The 17,084-nt window shown below is 55.8% G+C and overlaps 6 protein-coding genes across 6 annotated transcripts in view; all 6 read left to right on the forward strand.

Annotated features, from left to right (window-relative positions):
- Positions 1-1,087: 1,087 nt before the first annotated feature.
- On the forward strand, positions 1,088-3,996 carry VDBG_02445 (oligopeptide transporter 8; the record flags this gene model as incomplete). Its single annotated transcript, XM_003008211.1, has 11 exons — positions 1,088-1,301; positions 1,370-1,453; positions 1,502-1,535; positions 1,676-1,903; positions 1,955-2,061; positions 2,109-2,739; positions 2,791-2,983; positions 3,030-3,305; positions 3,354-3,419; positions 3,470-3,564; positions 3,618-3,996. 11 exons carry the CDS (start codon positions 1,088-1,090, stop codon positions 3,994-3,996), a joined length of 2,307 nt encoding a protein of 768 aa, XP_003008257.1.
- Positions 3,997-5,997: 2,001 nt separating this feature from the next.
- VDBG_02446 (pyrrolo-quinoline quinone) lies at positions 5,998-11,642 on the forward strand (the record flags this gene model as incomplete). Its single annotated transcript, XM_003008212.1, has 5 exons — positions 5,998-6,222; positions 6,394-7,108; positions 7,171-7,901; positions 7,954-10,350; positions 10,527-11,642. 5 exons carry the CDS (start codon positions 5,998-6,000, stop codon positions 11,640-11,642), a joined length of 5,184 nt encoding a protein of 1,727 aa, XP_003008258.1.
- Positions 11,643-13,791: 2,149 nt separating this feature from the next.
- On the forward strand, positions 13,792-14,027 carry VDBG_02447 (predicted protein; the record flags this gene model as incomplete). The annotated part of the gene is made up of 2 exons (XM_003008213.1): positions 13,792-13,835; positions 13,889-14,027. 2 exons carry the CDS (start codon positions 13,792-13,794, stop codon positions 14,025-14,027), a joined length of 183 nt encoding a protein of 60 aa, XP_003008259.1.
- An 84-nt stretch (positions 14,028-14,111) lies between these two features.
- VDBG_02448 (predicted protein) lies at positions 14,112-14,318 on the forward strand (the record flags this gene model as incomplete). Its single annotated transcript, XM_003008214.1, has 1 exon — positions 14,112-14,318. One exon carries the CDS (start codon positions 14,112-14,114, stop codon positions 14,316-14,318), a length of 207 nt encoding a protein of 68 aa, XP_003008260.1.
- A 427-nt stretch (positions 14,319-14,745) lies between these two features.
- On the forward strand, positions 14,746-15,534 carry VDBG_02449 (FAD-linked sulfhydryl oxidase ERV2; the record flags this gene model as incomplete). Its single annotated transcript, XM_003008215.1, has 2 exons — positions 14,746-15,057; positions 15,162-15,534. The coding sequence occupies 2 exons, from the start codon at positions 14,828-14,830 to the stop codon at positions 15,532-15,534; spliced, it is 603 nt and encodes a 200-aa protein (XP_003008261.1).
- Positions 15,535-16,090: 556 nt separating this feature from the next.
- Positions 16,091-17,084, forward strand: part of VDBG_02450 (proteasome component PRE3) — a gene marked incomplete at both ends in the record, with an annotated part of 2,490 nt that continues 1,496 nt past the window's right edge. Inside the window, 4 exons of the mRNA XM_003008216.1 lie at positions 16,091-16,124; positions 16,195-16,240; positions 16,294-16,734; positions 16,824-17,063. Of these exons, the coding sequence (XP_003008262.1) occupies positions 16,091-16,124; positions 16,195-16,240; positions 16,294-16,734; positions 16,824-17,063 (761 nt within the window). The remainder of the gene's footprint in view (positions 16,125-16,194; positions 16,241-16,293; positions 16,735-16,823; positions 17,064-17,084) is intronic.

The following is a 17,084-nucleotide window of genomic DNA, read 5'->3' on the forward strand; positions in this document are numbered from 1 at the left end:
CTAGATGGCCTGTTGACTGTCAAGTGCACCGTGACCTGCGAGGTTGGCGTCAATAAGGTTAGGACTCACAAGGTCAAACACAACCCCCAACAACCGTCACAGTTTAAGCGAAGTCACGTGTCGTTCTCGATGCCCATGTCTGCCCCAAAGCTTCGGCTGGTCGGTTTAGACTTTTCAAGATCTGTAAACCATACACATTGGTAGCCACGCTTGACCTTGCCTCAACTTACCAAACCGTCCGCGTGTGGCTACAACAAGTACAACGAGCCGTATGACAGCCCACATCTGAGCTCTGAGCTCTTAGAGACCCCTTCATTTCGTTGAAGCTTTTCGAGTCATCTGCGGCTTGCCAATCATATCACCCTGATGCATACTGTTAGACACCACCATTTCCGAGCGTTTGTTCAGCCTTGTCTGAGATGATGAGGCAACGAAGTGATGAGGTCAAGCAAGTCAAACTATGGCGTTGTGATCTGAGCTCGAACAAATTGCGAAACTGGCGTCAATGAGTTATTTCAGTTGGTGAAGAGTTCTCCAGCTGTGAAAAATTCACAGCTGATAACACCGGCGCCGTGAATTTGGGCACACTGTCGAAAGTCAACGGCGGATGCTTAACCCATCATGGCGCCATCGTCACCCGGACACTCGTCATAGGGCCGGCCCACTAACTCCCCACCTCTTTACCGATGACCGGACATCGCGGTGCCCACACCGGCACTCTCCCTCTGCGCCGACTGGACAGGAGAAGCTTGTTGATGTGCAAAACGTCCGTACTGATGGCGCCATGCAGACTTTTGGAAGTCCGCAAAGCCTAGGGTCGCACGTATCCCGACGCTCACCATATCAAGAGAGTTTCTCCGAGGCAGCAAGCAAGACACTCGGGTTGTTGCGTGTGTAGGTCAGTTGAGCTTTGTCGGGCAAGAGACGATATTACCGCAGCGACATCGGGTGCTGGGCGACAGTTACATTGGTAGCTCGGTTCATATAGAATAGCGAGTAGTCTATCTGATCTGCCTCATTTTTCTTGCGTTGTGCAACTGTGAAAGACAAACAATCCAGTGCGAAACCCTCTTGCACGACTCGAGTCATGGATATCGCGAAGACAACCGCCATATCTGTTGGCCCAGCTGGCCGACTTTCTCCCATCACATCTGGAGATACGTCGGCCAAAGCAACAGGGCCATCTCCCGTGCACGAGACGTCAGTCGAAAATGACGATCGGTCGGTCAACAAGATAGATCCCGAGGATCAGCGCGACGACGAGGCAAGGCTTGTGAATGGTGGAGTTGTCATTCGGGATGGTATGTTGAATTTATGGCTGCGGGTTACCGCCTTTTCTATCGACTACGAAGATGTTAACCCTTCGCAGGCAACGATGTCGCAAGATATGTGGTGTCGACCCAAGATGACGGAGATCAAGTTCTCACATTTCGGTCATTCATCATTGGATCCGGTTCGTTCCAATGTGCCCATTTAATCTATCGATGCTGACTCGAACAAGGCTTGACGGCTCTTGCTGCTTGTATAAACCAAATGTTTGTTTATACAAACCTTTTGCATTTACTAAGCTAATCTAACATGAAACAGCTACTTTTACAAGCCAGTTGATGTGTCGTTCGCTTCTGTGTAAGTTGTCCGTATCGGGGAGGATAAATGAGAACGCTCACGCTGCCAGATTTCTCTGCCTCATGGCCTATGTCATCGGTGTCACTTGGTCGGTTGTCCTTCCGCGCCGTCACCACGTCGAGAAGTTTCTTCCATCACAGGCAAAATGGCTGGGTCCGGTGGTTCACTTCATCAACCCTGGTCACTTTGGCCTCAAAGAGCATGCTATTTCTTCCATCCTCTCCACGTCCAGTGGCAACGGAGCAGCGATTGTACAGGTGTTTGGTGCAGAGAGACTGTTAGTGTACGACGAACCCTAGCAGATGAACCTGTTCTGATTGCCGTTCAGTTTCTACGATCGCGAGACCGACGCTACGACCGCCATCCTCACCGTGTTCTCAGCCTCCATCTTTGGCTACGGCCTTGTTGGTCTACTTCGGTCCATTATTGTGCACCGTACGTTTCATGCCCTCTGCAGCCAAGCCTTTTCTAACACATTCCAGCCAGCGAGATGGTCTGGTGGCAGTGCCTCCCAATGGTCTCAATCTACCAGACCTTCCACCGCGAATCAGAGGGTTCCAACCACCAGCGTCTGAAGATGTTCAGTCTGACCTCGATTGCCATGTTCATCTGGGAGCCCTTCGCCTCCTACATCTGGCCGTGGCTCAATGGCATTTCCATCCCTTGTCTCGCCTCAATGAATGCTGCTCCGCCAACGCGGAAGATTCTGATGACCATCTTCGGCGGTATCTCATCCAACGAAGGCCAAGGTCTATTCAACTTCTCTCTCGACTGGCAGTATATCACGTCGCGATACATGTCCCTCCCGCTTCTGCAGCAGGCGAACTCATGGGCCGGCATTTTCCTCAGCTACATTATGTGCTTCAGCCTCTACTACGGTGGTGCCTGGGGCGCCAAAAAGTATCCATTCATGTCGACAGCAATGTTCGATGCGAAGACTGGAAAGGTGTACAACCAGACTGCTGTATTTGGGCAGACTGCTATCCTCGATATTGATGCATTGGAAGAACACGGCCTGCCCCGTCTGACGGCTACGAATGTCTGGGCCAACATGGCCGCGATGGCCGCCATCGGTGCTCTCATCACTCATATCTCTCTGTTCTACGGTCCTCTGTAAGTTGCGCTCTTCAGCATGAGCATCATGGGAGGTCTGACACAACCTAGCATCAAGCGCTCGCTCAAGCAGGCCTGGAAGAAGGAAGAAACGGACCCGCACTTCAAGGTCATGAAAGACAACTACAAAGACGTGCCCATCTGGTGGTACGTCGCCATTCTTCTCGTGGGATTCTTCCTAGGTCTAGGAGCCGTCATCCACGGTAACACAACTTTGGACCCTTGGGCCTATGTCATTGCCATTGTAAGTTGCTCGCACCACGTCTAATACTGACCTAACCACTACACAGCTACTTGGCTGTGTCGTTGCGCCTTTCTCGCTATGTCTCTACGGTCTTCTGGGAACCAGCGTGTCGACGAACAACCTGTCGAAGATGCTGTGTGGCGTTCTGCAGCCTGGTAAGCCCGTTGCCAACTTGTATTTCTCCATGTTCAGTCATGAGGTGACGGTGCTTTCCGTCTTTCTGTCGACGGATCTCAAGATGGCGCAGTATCTGAAGATTCCCTGGAGGACCATGTTCCTGCTTCAGACATATGGAAGCCTGTTCGGCACCGCATTGAACTATGTGAGTGGCATTTTTACACTGCTGGGGGTTGGGGCTGATGTGCAACAGGTTATCATGGACACCATCACCAGAAACCGCAGGGAAATTTTGCTGGATCCTCTTGGCAACCAGGTCGTGAGTTGACACCCAAGACCCGGTCTCGTTATGATGCTGACGGCTCTCAGTGGAGCGGGCGAAAGATTCAATCCCTCAACACGACTGCCGTGACTTGGTCTCTTGCGAAATACGTCTACGGCTTCGATAAGGACGGTTATGGCTGGTCAGTCCTCATGCTCTTTCGAAACTGTAGCCAGCCCTCTCTGACAGCCCCAGGATTCCCCTTTCTATCCTCATCGGCGCCGCCATTCCGGTCATCCTGTGGCTCGTTTCACGCAAGTACAAGACCATCAGCGGCTGGGAAGTCCGCAAGCTCGTCGCGCCCGTCATCTTCCACAACGCCTCCGAGACGACATCGGGCACGACGTCCGTCATTTGGTCGCAGATCGCCACCGGCTTGTGGTCGCAGTGGTACATGCGACTCCGCCATCCGGCGTGGTTCGGCAAGTACAACTACATTGCTGGCGGAGGCCTGGACGCGGGCGCCAAGGTCATGATGTTTATCCTGACGTTCGCCGTCGCCGGAGGCTCTGGCAAAGAGGCGCCTTTCCCGACTGTAAGTGCTTCTTTCCCATCGATCGTTGCAATATGCTAAGTAAGCATGCAGTGGTGGGGCAACCCCGTGTCGGGACCGTCTCAGTATGCCGATTATTGCGGAAATGGAGAAACGGCAAAGCAGGGATGAGGTCAAGTTGCTGGCTATGTGTGGTCTGGGTCTGGGTCTCCGTCTCGACACGCTGGGCGCCAGTTGCTTGGAGGTGTAGTGAACTTCATGTTTAGGCCAAACCAGCGGGAATGTCAAGTGTGGCAAGACAATCACGCTGCTAGGTTCCCAGCAAACAGCGTCTGCTTGTTGAGCAAACGGTCCGCAGCGCAATTAAACAGTGCAGAAGTTTGATGCATGACCAAAAGATGCCGTGTACATGTACATCACCGCCATGTGCCTCGTGGGTGATTGTCAGGCAAGGATTGTCGGTTCACACCTCGGACACAACATGGTGATGGTCGCATCGATGATCGACAGCCACGTTGACGTGACTCCCAATGAACCAGAAATAAGCCATTGGCCTGGATCATCCCAGGCGAGCACGACTTTTCGCTGTAGGGCGTCGGCCTTGAGTGACGACGGACCATTCGAGAGTCCAGACAGAGACATCGTCCCGGCCAAAGTAGTCCGACGGATGAACGGCGCACGCTAAATATGCCCAGATGCTACGCGGGTCTAATCATGGGGTCTGGACTGGACCGGAGCCCCGGGCACCCTTTTTGCCGGCTGGCTCCTTGGAGGGCAGACGTCTTAAAGGGGCAGGAGACGAGTGCCCGTGCCGTTTGGCAAGGAGCGTTGTGCGCACACAATCAGCTCCAGGCAATAGTCTAGGTCGATGGCGGCGGATGAGACATCGGCCCGGCCTGGTCGAGGATTGCTGTTAGCGTGATGGCTCGCTGGATCACATCGCGATCTTGTCCCATGGGGTGACAGCGGGCTGGCGTTCGCCCACATGGCATGGGTCGTGGTAGGATGCCTGATATAGAAGACAGGGGAGGGATGGGATGGTGGGCTCCGATGAACGCTTGAAGGAAGGGACGGATTTTAAGATATGGGCAAAATCCTACTGGGAAATCAGCATCGATGCCAGACAGGGGCGTGGAGGTTGGTGTGGTACATGTACACATCTGTCAGTGTCGTGTGGCCTTTCGCCAGCAACGGCTTGACGATCCACAAATCGTATGAGCAATGATCGACAACAGATGTTGATCTGTTTGTGTAGGCAATGTCGGATGGCACTGATGAGAGACAGAGGCAAGAGAGTGCAATCGCCTGACGTGGAAGTTTACCAACTGTAGAGACTGTAGACGGACCTGGACAGCAAGAACACTGGTCCACCCCCGCCTCAGGGCCACGACAGCAGGTGCCACTGAGCGACAGGGCACACCGGGCGCTGCGAGACGCTAGAGCATCGGCGCTGGGACGCTAAAGCACACGCGGCGCAGGCGGAGGCGGGGCCAAGACGACAGGCACAGGCACAGGCACAGGCACAGGCACAGGCACGGAGCAAGTACCAATTAGCCGAGTCAATAGTCAACGAGGTAGACCGCTGATGGGCGCATGGCATTCAGGGGTCGAGTTGCCTGATGGAGTTAGCGGGCCAAGGCTCTAATTTCTTCCGTCGCCGTTTGTCCCCAACTCCAGCTCCTCCACCTGCTCTCGGTACCATCACCAACTCCACCAAACGACCCCTCGACAGCCTCATCGACGTGTACTCATCGACGTGTATCTGACGACGGACTGTTGCATCGACGACAATGTACCTGCAGGCCACCCTCGGTGCTCCAGGCATCATGGAGCCAACACCACCTTCGCATCGCTGCAGCCTCGCCGGCGCGTTGCGTTCACGACAACACACCAGCACACCACGACGTACGCCGCCCCTCTGCTTCGTGGATACCACCCTCCATCGTGGTCTCCGCCCCTCTCTCGCTGGTCTGGCCTGGGCATATGCAGCCCAGACACGGCACCCTTGCCAGGCACAACCACATCCCCCAATCCTGCTAGGTCCGGCTGCAGAACTCGCCCGTTCCGCTGTAATCATGGACAATGGACAAAGAGACTTTGTCGACTGCGGTTACCCTCGCCTTGGCACCTGAATCGACAGACGCCGCCCTCCATGCTCGGTATCCGAACTGTCTCCTCCTTCCCCATGTCCTTCGAACCATTTTCGACTCTAGCTTGGCCCAATGCTGTGGGACGTGGCGGCGCGTGTCAGCTCACAGTCCACTCAAGCCTCGCGCAAACCCATGCTCGACTGCGCCTGTGGCCTGCGTAAGATGGTCTCGTCCTCGCTATCGAGCTGCATCTCTCTCTGGCCGGCCGGCGGCGGCTTGGCTTTCAATGGGGGCATTAATAGCCCACCATGTCCTTGCCGGCGACGGGCCGCTCGCCTCTGCTCCCCTCTTCCTCATGATGCTGTTGTGCTGCTGTCTTATCGGGTAGCCGCGCATCTCGCCACTCGTTGAAACCACCAGCCCTTGTGTTGCCGAGGTGCCTCTTGATCTCTCTCCTCACTTCGCGATGCGCTGGGTTCTCGGCCTTTTTACAGCGGCCCTGCCGGCCCTCGTCACCTCCAAGGCGCCTACCGATTCGACTCAGGACGTCGACGTTTCGCAGTCTGGCTATCTGCCCAACCACAACCTGAACCCCAACACCGTCACCTCGGGCTTCCGCAACCTCTGGGAATGGCAGGCCGAAGACAATCAGGAGCTGTTCCTCGCCAAACCCCTCGTCTACACGCCTCCTGGCGGCTCCGAGTTGCTCATCACCTCTTCTGAAAAGAACAATGTCCGCATCTTCGACGCCAAGACCGGCTCCCTCATCCGCATACGACAGCTGCAAGCCCCCTTCAACCGTGACGATGCGAACTGCGGTGACATTCCCAACTGGATCGGCATTACTGGCACTCCCATCATTGACACCGCTACCGGCATCATGTACGTCTTCTCAAAGGGCTACCGCGATGGTTTCACCTCGGGACAGATCAACGGCGTCTACAAAATGTATGCTCTGCGGTTGCCCTCGCTCGAGGACGTTCCAGGATTCCCCACCTTGATCGATGGCGCCAATGCCGACAATGATCCCGCCCGTTACATCATCGGCGGCGTCGCCCTCCAGCGACCTGCTCTGTCCGACGTGAACGGTCACATTGTTGCTGGTTTCGGCTCCCACTGCGGCCGCGGCAACTACACGGGATATCTGGTCGCCGTGAGCAAGCAGCCCGGCGTTGGCGTCACCAGCATGTGGGCCACCGAGTCCGCCCCCGGCGCCCCGACCCCCAGCCGCTCGACATTACCGTCGAGCAGGGAGGCAAGGCTGGCATTTGGCAGGGCGGCGTCGGCCACGCCGTCATTGGCAGCTCCGTATTCTTTGTTGCTGCCAACGGCATGGGCAAGCACAACGGCAACGTTCCCGCCAGCGGCCGTGCGCCGTGCTCGACCCTATCCCACTCCACGGTCAGGATGGAGCTCTCGCCCGAGGGCAAATGGCGCCAGGTCGACTATTTTCAACCCTATGACTACTCCGGTCTCAATGCCGGCGACCGCGACGTCGGCTCTTCGGGTCTGGCGCTCTTGGATGGGTCTGTGTTCCGGGGCGCTGGCGTGGATCGCATGGGTATCATTGCCGGCAAAGAAGGTCGCGCTTATCTTCTCAACGTCAACGATCTCGGCGGCTTCCGTAACGGCCCTGGCGCTGGCGACAACACCATCCAGACCATTGAGCTCGGCGGTGCTGTCTATGGTGCGTTTGGCAGTTATCCTCTCGAGGGCGGTTACATCTACTCCGCGACCATTGGTGGGCCAATGAAGGCTTTCCGCCTGGGCCATGACGCTGCTGGGAGGCCTGTCTTCTCGCTTGCTGGTCAGTCCGCCTGGACCGCTACTGCTTCACGTATCGGCTTGGGCCAGGTCACCGTGACATCGGACAACGGCCAGCCCGGCACTGGAATTGTAAGTTCATTCACCTGCGTCGCAACACGCATTCGCATACTGACGGCCACAGGTCTGGGTAACCGACATGACTCTCGGTCTCGTCGCGTTCCGCGCCATCCCTGAGAACGGTGTTCTCGTTCCGATTCAGCTGCCCTCCGGTCTTCGTGGTGCCAACAAGTTTCAGCGTCCCGTCTTCGGTGATGGCCGCGTGTATTATCAAGCCACAACGAACAGGCTCTACTGCCTCGGAACATCCGTTAACCAGGCCATTACCTGTTCTGACGTCGATTTTGGCACTGTTGAGCTCGGCTCGGCCACTTCGGCCACTGTCAGCTGCACAGCCCAGACGTCTGTTACAGCCATCAAGGGGTGTTCCGTGTCCAACCCCTCTTTCATCTGCAACGACTCAACGCTTCCCAAAGGCACTATCTCGGCTGGCACATCCTTCACGTTCGGCGTCACCTGGGATCTTGAAAACAACGCGGCCGGCATTTTCCCGGGCTACGTGAGTGGATCTCTGACACTCGGACTTACTGCACCCGCCCAATTTGCCGCCGTGTCTATCGTCTCGCTTGAGGGTACGGTAGTCAACCGAGGCCCGTTCCTGCACTCTCCCTCAACCAACGTACCCCTGGGCACCGTCGTCCTTCGCCAGGATGGTCTGACTACCCTTTCTGCCTCTGCCGTCCTCGCCAATGTCGGCAACAGCAGCCTGACAATCGACGGGCTGGCCTGGCAGACTGCCGGGGGCGCATACAACAATGTCAGCGGACCCTCCGATCTCGGCTCTGGTTTCTCTTCAACTGCCTTCCCCGTGATTGGATCCAAGATCGACGCTGGCGCTGAGACCTCGCTTGGTTTCCTCTTCGATGCCGATGCGGTCAACTTGGAAGTAGGCGCGTACACCTCCACTGTCACCGTCTGGTCTGACGGCGGTGTGCTGACCTTTGAGCTCACGGCCACCGTCGCGAGCCCGCCAGTGGTAGCGTTCGAAGTGGCGGACGGCCAAGGTGGTTGGAACTCTCTGTCGCCTCACTATACCGTGCCTTTTGGCGACGTCACCACTGGCGGCTCCGCCGAGACCCAGATTCGCGTCTGTAACCGTGGCGGCTCGCCCATGACTGTGACCATCTCGAAGGCCCCCGACAGCGAGCAGCTTCGAGCCCTGAACCCCGATCACGAGCTTGGTGAAGGCCTTCAGATTAGGGCTGATGACTGCGCCATTGGCACAGTAGGCGTTCGTGCTGGCCCCATCCAACCTAATACGCCTGCTCTGAACATTCGGGGCACATGGACTCTGACGACGAACGGACTTGACCCGAGCACTGGCGAGGATGCGGGTCTCAAGGACATTCTCTTCACGGCTCGTATCGTGCCCCGCCAACTCGGCCCCGTCCTGGGAAACGGCGAGGCTCGTTACCAATACGTCGGCTGTTTTGCTGACACTCGCATGGGCCGCAACCTGCAGACGCAGGTCAACGACGGAGCGCAGCAATTGACCAATACCATTCAGCAGTGCACACAGCTCTGCCGCGACCGCGGCTTCATCTTCTCCGGCATGCAGTACCGCCGCGAGTGCTGGTGCGGTGGACCGCCCCAGAACATTAGGTATCCCCAGACATACACCGACCCTGCCGAGAACCGATGCACGTTTGGATGCATGGGAGACGAGACACAGGCTTGCGGTGGTGATGGCGGCCACATGAGTCTGTACGCTGATGTGACCGCCTTTGACATTGCTGCTTTCCTCGAGTCCATTGGTCAGGGTACTACACCTGGCACTACGACGACGACTGTCGCCACTACCACGGCTGTCACGACGGCTGTCACGACGGCTGTCACCTCGACTACCGTCGTGACGACCTCTGTCGTTGTGACTAGCGCCACCACTTCGGATGAGCCCGAGTCCTCGGCTGAGCCTATTTCGTCTGCCGCACCTGACACTACCACTAGCTCCGCCGCTACCCCTACCGGCGCCTCGCCTCTAAACCCCAACCAGCCCGCTCTCGTGAACAATGAGTGGGAGTACGCGGGCTGCTTTAGCGACCTGGTAAATAACGTTCGTACGCTCGGTGCATCCCAGACAGCGTCCGACGACATGACTCTCGAGAAATGCGGTGCTTTCTGCAGCGGCAACGGAAAGCCACACAACTACTTCGGTCTCACATATGGCCGGGAGTGCTTCTGTGGCTGGTCTCTCGACGCAGCTACTCTTCGCGCCCCCGAATCTGACTGTTCCAGTGCCTGCATCGGTTCATCCAACGGTCTTTGCGGTGGCTGGCGCAAGCTGTCCGTCTTCCGCAATGTCGAGGTCCACACGCCCCCAGCAGGCCCTGAGCACGTTCAGCAGGTTCTCGACTACCAATGGGAAGGTTGCCAGACCGAGGCTACAACTGGCCGCGCCCTTTCAGGCAAGAGCTTTGCCTCCGACACCTTGTCTGTCGACTCTTGCGCAGCATTCTGCGCGGTTGACAACTTTCCTTTACATGGGTGTTGAGTATGGGCGAGAGTGCTACTGCGGGAAACACGATCAACGCTGGGTCCGTCCCCCGCCGCCGTCACGCAGTGCAGTACTCTCTGCAGGGCAATAGCGTAAGACCTCCTAACCGACATGCAAATCGTGAACTTGCTAACGCTTCCCAGCTGCAATACTGTGGTGCCGGTAGCCGCTTGGACCTCTACCGTCTTGAGCCCGGCTCCGGCTCGCCATCCACCACCGTCGAATCTCCGACAACCGTTCCAGCGACTTCTGAGCCTCCTAGCGTCCCTTCATCAACTGAGGTCGCCTCGACTGTGGCCTCCGGTGTCATTTCCGGCGAAGCCCCTGTGTCCAGTGCTGAGCCCACATCATCAGAACTGCCAGTCTCCTCAGAGACACCCGTTTCCGCGGAGCCGTCAGTGACATCCATCGCCCCTGTTTCATCTGACACGCCTTCTTCTTCGGAACCTGCTGCCTCCTCTGTGGCGGCAGTCTCTTCCGAGGCTCCTACTTCCTCTCCGGCGCCCATCTCCTCCCAGGCGCCTACTTCTTCCGCTGCCGTCTCGAGCGTAGAGACTATCTCAAGCATCGAACCTTCGGCTAGCTCCGAATCCGTTTCGTCTGAAACGTCCGCCTCTTCCCAGGTTGTCAGTTCGGTTGAAGAATCAAGCACTATTCAGTCTAGCATTCCCGAATCTAGCACGATTGCTGAATCGAGCACTATTGTCGACGTCCCTACCTCGTCCTTCCTCAGCGTTCCCAGCGTCTCCGCTGAGACTTCAGTCTCCAGCTTCTTCACTAGCACGATCGAAAGCTCGTCTTCCGGCCCCACGGCAACCCCCACCAACGGTTACTATTACGTTGGCTGCTTCCAGGACACAAATTCTGGCCATGCCCTGCCTCACCTGCTGTCCAACCGCAGCGTCACGCCCGAACTCTGTTTCGACTTCGCACGCCAACGTGCCTCCAACGCCCCAACCCCCACTGCCGCACCGGCCTACGTCTTCATCGAGTACCATCACGAGTGCTACGCTGGCAATACCTTTGACTTCAAGGGCAGTGCAGTCACGTCTCTGATCGGCACCCGCGCCTGCACAAACTACTGCTACGGCAGTGTGCTGACCTACACGACGAGCGGCACCACCACCGTGACAACCAAGACGGACAACTGTTGTGGTGGACCGAAGATGTTTGATCTGTACGCGACGACGCTTCCGGTAGACTTCCCTACAACGGGTGGCCCATTAACAACAAAAGTAACGGGTACGCCGAGGCCATAAAGGCCGATGATGAGTTTGGGTTCCCTTTCATGTACAAAACTTTCGGCCCTAGAAACAGGGGGCAAGGCGTAGCATGGATGGCAGGCAGAACTACTTTGATAAATTCTTTAATTTGAGACCAGGCTGTTTGAAGCTCGAGGCCCCGGGACTGTCTTGTAAATACAACCAATCTTGTTACCAGCCACGCGCTAGCCGGTTCGGTCACTGACTTGATCGATATATATGCCTTTAGGGCCGGAATTGATCCATACCTAACGTGCGCTGGCCAGATGTACTTGTGGAACTAGTTTCTTTATCGAAGGAAGATATACGGCTGAACCCCCAATCATTATCGAAAATGGTGCAGACGCCTCGAATAACGGATGATTCGGGTGCCATGTGCTGATATCTCATTCTCGATTCGACTTTAAACAGAAAGCAGCCGCCATCGCGTAGTGAGGACCCAACATTGTCCAGCTCCAAAGTAGATTTTGCTCAGAGTGCCTCTTCTCAGCGTTTGAGGTCTTATATCCAGCAGGCCCAGCCGAGCTGTACGAACACTTGTATGAGACAATTACTGGGGAAACTCGCGGCATTGCATCTGCGCGCTCATGGTTGCCCAGGATGGCCAGCCCATCCGATTAAACCAGATTGCGGTAATTTCTACTTTGACGGCGTCGACGGAACAGAAACCGTTGTCACGTTCACGCGAACGGTGAGAAGTAAAATTGAGCCTATTGTGAGGGAGTCACTCCGAAGCCAGCTAGCTGAAAGATGTGAAGTCCAGGCAGAAAGTTCGGTGGGAGTGGCGGCGACACATGTTCACTCCCTGGAGCTAATGTCAAGGTTGCGCACTTGCTACTCGGCAAGCAGGGTATCATCACTCACGGCTCGTAGTATTGGAAAATTTGTCGTGAACTGATCGCCACATGACCCAGCTCCACATGATGCAAATGATCTTCGTAGCACCTCGAGAGTCGACCGGGAAGTATGTTCGACTGTTGGCCAAGGTCATTACGGTTGCAAAAGGAGTCAAGCACCTCAAGGTGGAAAGCACTCCTTGATAGACACCCCCATGGAGCTTTGAGTTCGTGGCAAGGCGTCTCTGATGACAATCATGTGAAGAACCCCAGGTTCCAACCGACACTCCGAACTGAACGCCAGAAGACGGTTCGCGCTGCGGACAAACTATACACAACCCTTCAGTACGCGACCAAACAAACATGCTCGTCTCAACGGCTGTCAGTTTCAGCAAGATAGCTTACCATGCCATAAAAGTCCATGAGATGTTGCCCAAGTAGAACATTGAACAGCCGGGCCGAAGCTGTGTCAACTAGCAAAGTGGTGCCCGGCAACGTGCCAGCCTGGACCACGATAATATCAAGTTGTTGCCTTGGCCAGTGAATGGGACTGCCGACATCACGTACGAGGTTGATCAGTGTCGTCTCATAGCGTGCCTCATTAAATATGGCTACCTGGACATGAGGGAGCGGTCGGCTGCGTGTCCAACATAACGTTCCAACACCTTTATATTGACAGGTACATGCAACGTGCATTTCAACATCAGCGCTAGCTAATACGAGAAAGTGAGTCATTGCCCGAGGACGTGTCGTTGTCTTGCACTTTTCGCAGGGGATATCGATGCAGACTTGACTAGCAAAGCATCGATGAAGGTCATTTACGACGCCTGGGTAAAAGAAAGTACAAATAGTTCTCTAGGTGTTTGTTTTGAGTGTCGGCCATTCACCAAAAGACAGTAGGATTGCGAGTATACCTAGATCTAGAGCAGCTGAAGAACGATAGAGTTCATAAGCATGAGATAGTCTATTGTCCTTCAAGGCCGCTGCGTTATCGACGCTCCGCTCCTCTTTGTAGTTACTTCTTTATGTGTACCAGATAACGAAAAAAGGTAATGGAGGTGCGGTTGCTAAATGTCATACTGAATTGAAGAGCCTTGTCGTTCACAAGTGCAGAGAACTAATAAGAACGAGGCCCAAAAGCGGAGCCTCGAACGCTGCGGCACCTGAATCCCTGGTTTTCTTCAACCTCCCGCCGTTGTATTCCAGCTCCATATCTGACGATCAACCGTCAAGACATATGTTGCTCGAAGGACCTTATCTGCTAACTTACACTGCATTCCCCGTGCAGCAGTGCCCTCGGTCCAGAAGCAATGGCAGTGCAGCCGTCTTCGGGTAAAAGGAACAGAGACTCGCTGTAAGATGAAGCTTTGAGTTGGATACGTGGGGAAAGATGCTGATGGCAAGCAGCAGCAGCTCTGAAAATTACCTGACCAAGGTCAATGTTGAGACGACTTTCAGCTTCGATCGTAGCAAGACCCTTTCCCTGTCCGACTATCGCCCGGGTCCGAGTCGCTCTACGTCAAGTCATCAAGAGCATCGCGTTTAGGAGGTTCGTGGCGCTGGAGGATCATCAACGAAGCAGGCAGCCGACCGGAAGAACCGATGGTGGAAAGAAGCACAGAAGTCGGCCATGAAGCAGGCATATGCCGCGAATGCAGCCTACCGAGAAGCGAAGCAGAGTATCCGCGAGAGACTCGATAAATTTTACGAGTGGACGAGTTCCGTCATTTGGGACAGCCTGGGACAGCACGATACGGCGTCGGATATTGATTTGGCCATGATGCAGGGCATCATCCTGGAGACGGCAAAATGCTGTATCAGACGTAGAAAGACATGAGTGCGATTCAAAAGCGAGGAGGAGACTCGTTACAGAAACGAAATAGCATGGTAGGAGACATGAAGTTTGAAAGTTCGCGCCATGAACTGAGGAAAAGAGCAAGAAGAGGAACAGGTATAACCAGACTCTCATGATGGCTTCGCCAAACTGGTGATGCTATGCTTCAAGCTCTTATCTTATCTCCCATTTTCCCGCGACGATGGTGGCGCTATTCTATTCAGCCCATTGGCGGAGAAGCAACTTGCTCTTCCCCTAACCCCACTCAGGGACCAGCCCACTATTGGCCCACCGTGGGCCGACAGCAGCCTCCGCCAGCGCCCCTTTCACTTCGATTAACGGGAAGGGGTCGTGAATGGCACATGGTGGTCGTATCTGCCGATCTCTTTGTGTCTTGGAGCGATCATCTTTGTCTGTCTTTTGGTCAACTTGCTTCGGGACCTCGTGTGCCCTCTCTACACTCCCTGGTCTCTCGCAACACCAAGGTATCCGCACGCAACATCATTATCACCATGGCGCGCAGACAGCATCTCTCGGCGATTGTCGTCCTGGCCATCGTGGCCTTCTTCAGCGTCTCGTACCTGTTCTCATCTGGGATCAGTGACGGCACCAGCTCCCAATCGGCCCCGGCGCCGCTGGCCAAAGACTCGACTCCCGCAGCGGCATTCGACATTGGCGCCATCGACAGCAATATTCTTGTTGGCGGTTCTATCGCGCCCAAGCTCGAGAATGCGACGGCCAAGTACGTTACCCCGCGGGTTGCAGCCTCCTCCCACAAGATGCTGTGATCAGCACCCCCCTCGCATCCTGTTAGCCAAGTGCAAGACTGACACCTACCGTTCACAGGGCTGAGCTCGGTCGCGCCTCTTGGAAGTTCCTCCACACCATGATGGGCCGCTTCCCCGACAAGCCGAGCCCCGAAGAAAGTCTCACCCTCAAGACGTTCATCACACTGTTCTCGCGCCTCTACCCCTGCGGCGATTGCGCGTCGCACTTCCAGAAGCTCATCGCCAAGTACCCGCCTCAGGTCAGCAGCCGCACAGCAGCCGCGGGCTGGCTATGCTTCGTCCACAACGAGGTCAACACAAGGCTGGAGAAGGACCTGTTCGATTGCGCGAACATTGGCGACTTTTACGACTGCGGATGCGGCGATGAGGACAAGAAGAAAAAGGAGGGGGGAGAAGGAGTCGAATTACGAGGGGACGATAGTAAAGCATAGTGGGTCATGGTTATTTAGAGCGAGGATATATAAGAACATCTGGTGACAATTCCAAAGAGACAAATGCACAAGCATTACACGTTTGTGTTCTGATGGTGTGTTCTTGACATAACAGCGAGCTCCTCGGCGACACCAAGGCTGTGACATCGGAGGGTCTCGTAGATGTGCGTTGACCAAGAGCAAGGAAACCAGTCAGAATCCTCACTCACGCATGTGTAACCTAAACGAAAGATCAGCTCGAAAGCGATCAGCCCGCAGGCATGTCTCGAGCTTTAGTACGCAAGTCAAGATGTGGCTTTCTCGGGACATCGGGGGGTTCTGGTGGGGCAGCTGGCGGCAGCTGGGGACAGATCCACGTGACCTCCAATGCCGCCCTGCGACGCAAGGCCAACGCGTCGGAGCTGCCTGAGCTTCCATCATCGAGCTCCAGCCTTCCTGCGCCGGTTCATTCAACGACGACCCTTCAGCCCATCACCCACGATCCATTCAAAGCGACTTAATCTGCACCAGACACGCATTACATATATACATTCCGAAAACCCGAAGCTCGCCCACAATGGATTTCACCACTACTGGCTCGCTCAATGAAGGTCCGTCCGTTTGGAGCTCCCCTCTCGAAGCAAGGCGTCGAACATGGAAGCTGATACGTGAGGATTACAGATGGCATCCACGTCGACATGGATAGACTGAAGAAGGGCGAGGTCAAGTGAGTCTGCTAAGGTTCCTCTAACTGTAGGTTCTATGCTAACCTCTCCACAGCCTGGGTACCTCCATGTACGATCCTCCACGTCCTCGACCCGCGCTCAACAATTCTGACATTTCCTCGCAGCATGGCAGTCACATTCAAGGACGGCGTCATTCTCGGTACGCAGAACACTCTCACGGCAAAGCTGCGACAGCTATATACGTGTGCGGGACTACGAGGGACTTGAGAGCTGACAGTACCCCTCCACATGCAGGCGCCGACTCACGAACAACCACGGGCTCATACATCGCCAACCGAGTAACCGACAAGCTGACGCGAGTCCACGACACAATATGGTGCTGCCGCTCCGTCTCGTCGGCCGACACGCAGGCCGTCGCGGATATCGTGCAGTACCAGCTCGGCATGTACCCCATGCGCAACCGCAAGCCGCCCATGACGCAGACGGCGGCGTCCATTTTCCAGGAGATTTGCTATTCCAACAAGGACCGCCTATCGTGAGTTGTCCTTCGTGAGGGGGCCGGTGGGCACCGCACATGGTTTGCAAAGTGGCCGCAGAAGGCATGGCTAACACGGTCGACAATAGGGCGGGCCTCATCATTGCGGGCTGGGATGAGCGTCACGGCGGTCAGGTCTACTCGATCCCCCTCGGCGGATCGCTTCACAAGCAGTCCTACGCCATCGGCGGCTCAGGCTCGACATACATCTACGGCTACTGCGACGCCAACTGGCAGGAGAGCATGGAGGAGAAGGAGGCCGTCAAAATTCGTCAAGGGCGCGCTGCGCGAGGCGATCAAGTGGGATGGCGGCTCTGGCGGTGTCATTCGTATGGTGGTGCTGACGGCGT

This window comes from Verticillium alfalfae, genomic scaffold (assembly GCF_000150825.1).
Source record: "Verticillium alfalfae VaMs.102 supercont1.2 genomic scaffold, whole genome shotgun sequence".
Classification (NCBI taxonomy): Eukaryota; Fungi; Ascomycota; class Sordariomycetes; order Glomerellales; family Plectosphaerellaceae; genus Verticillium; species Verticillium alfalfae.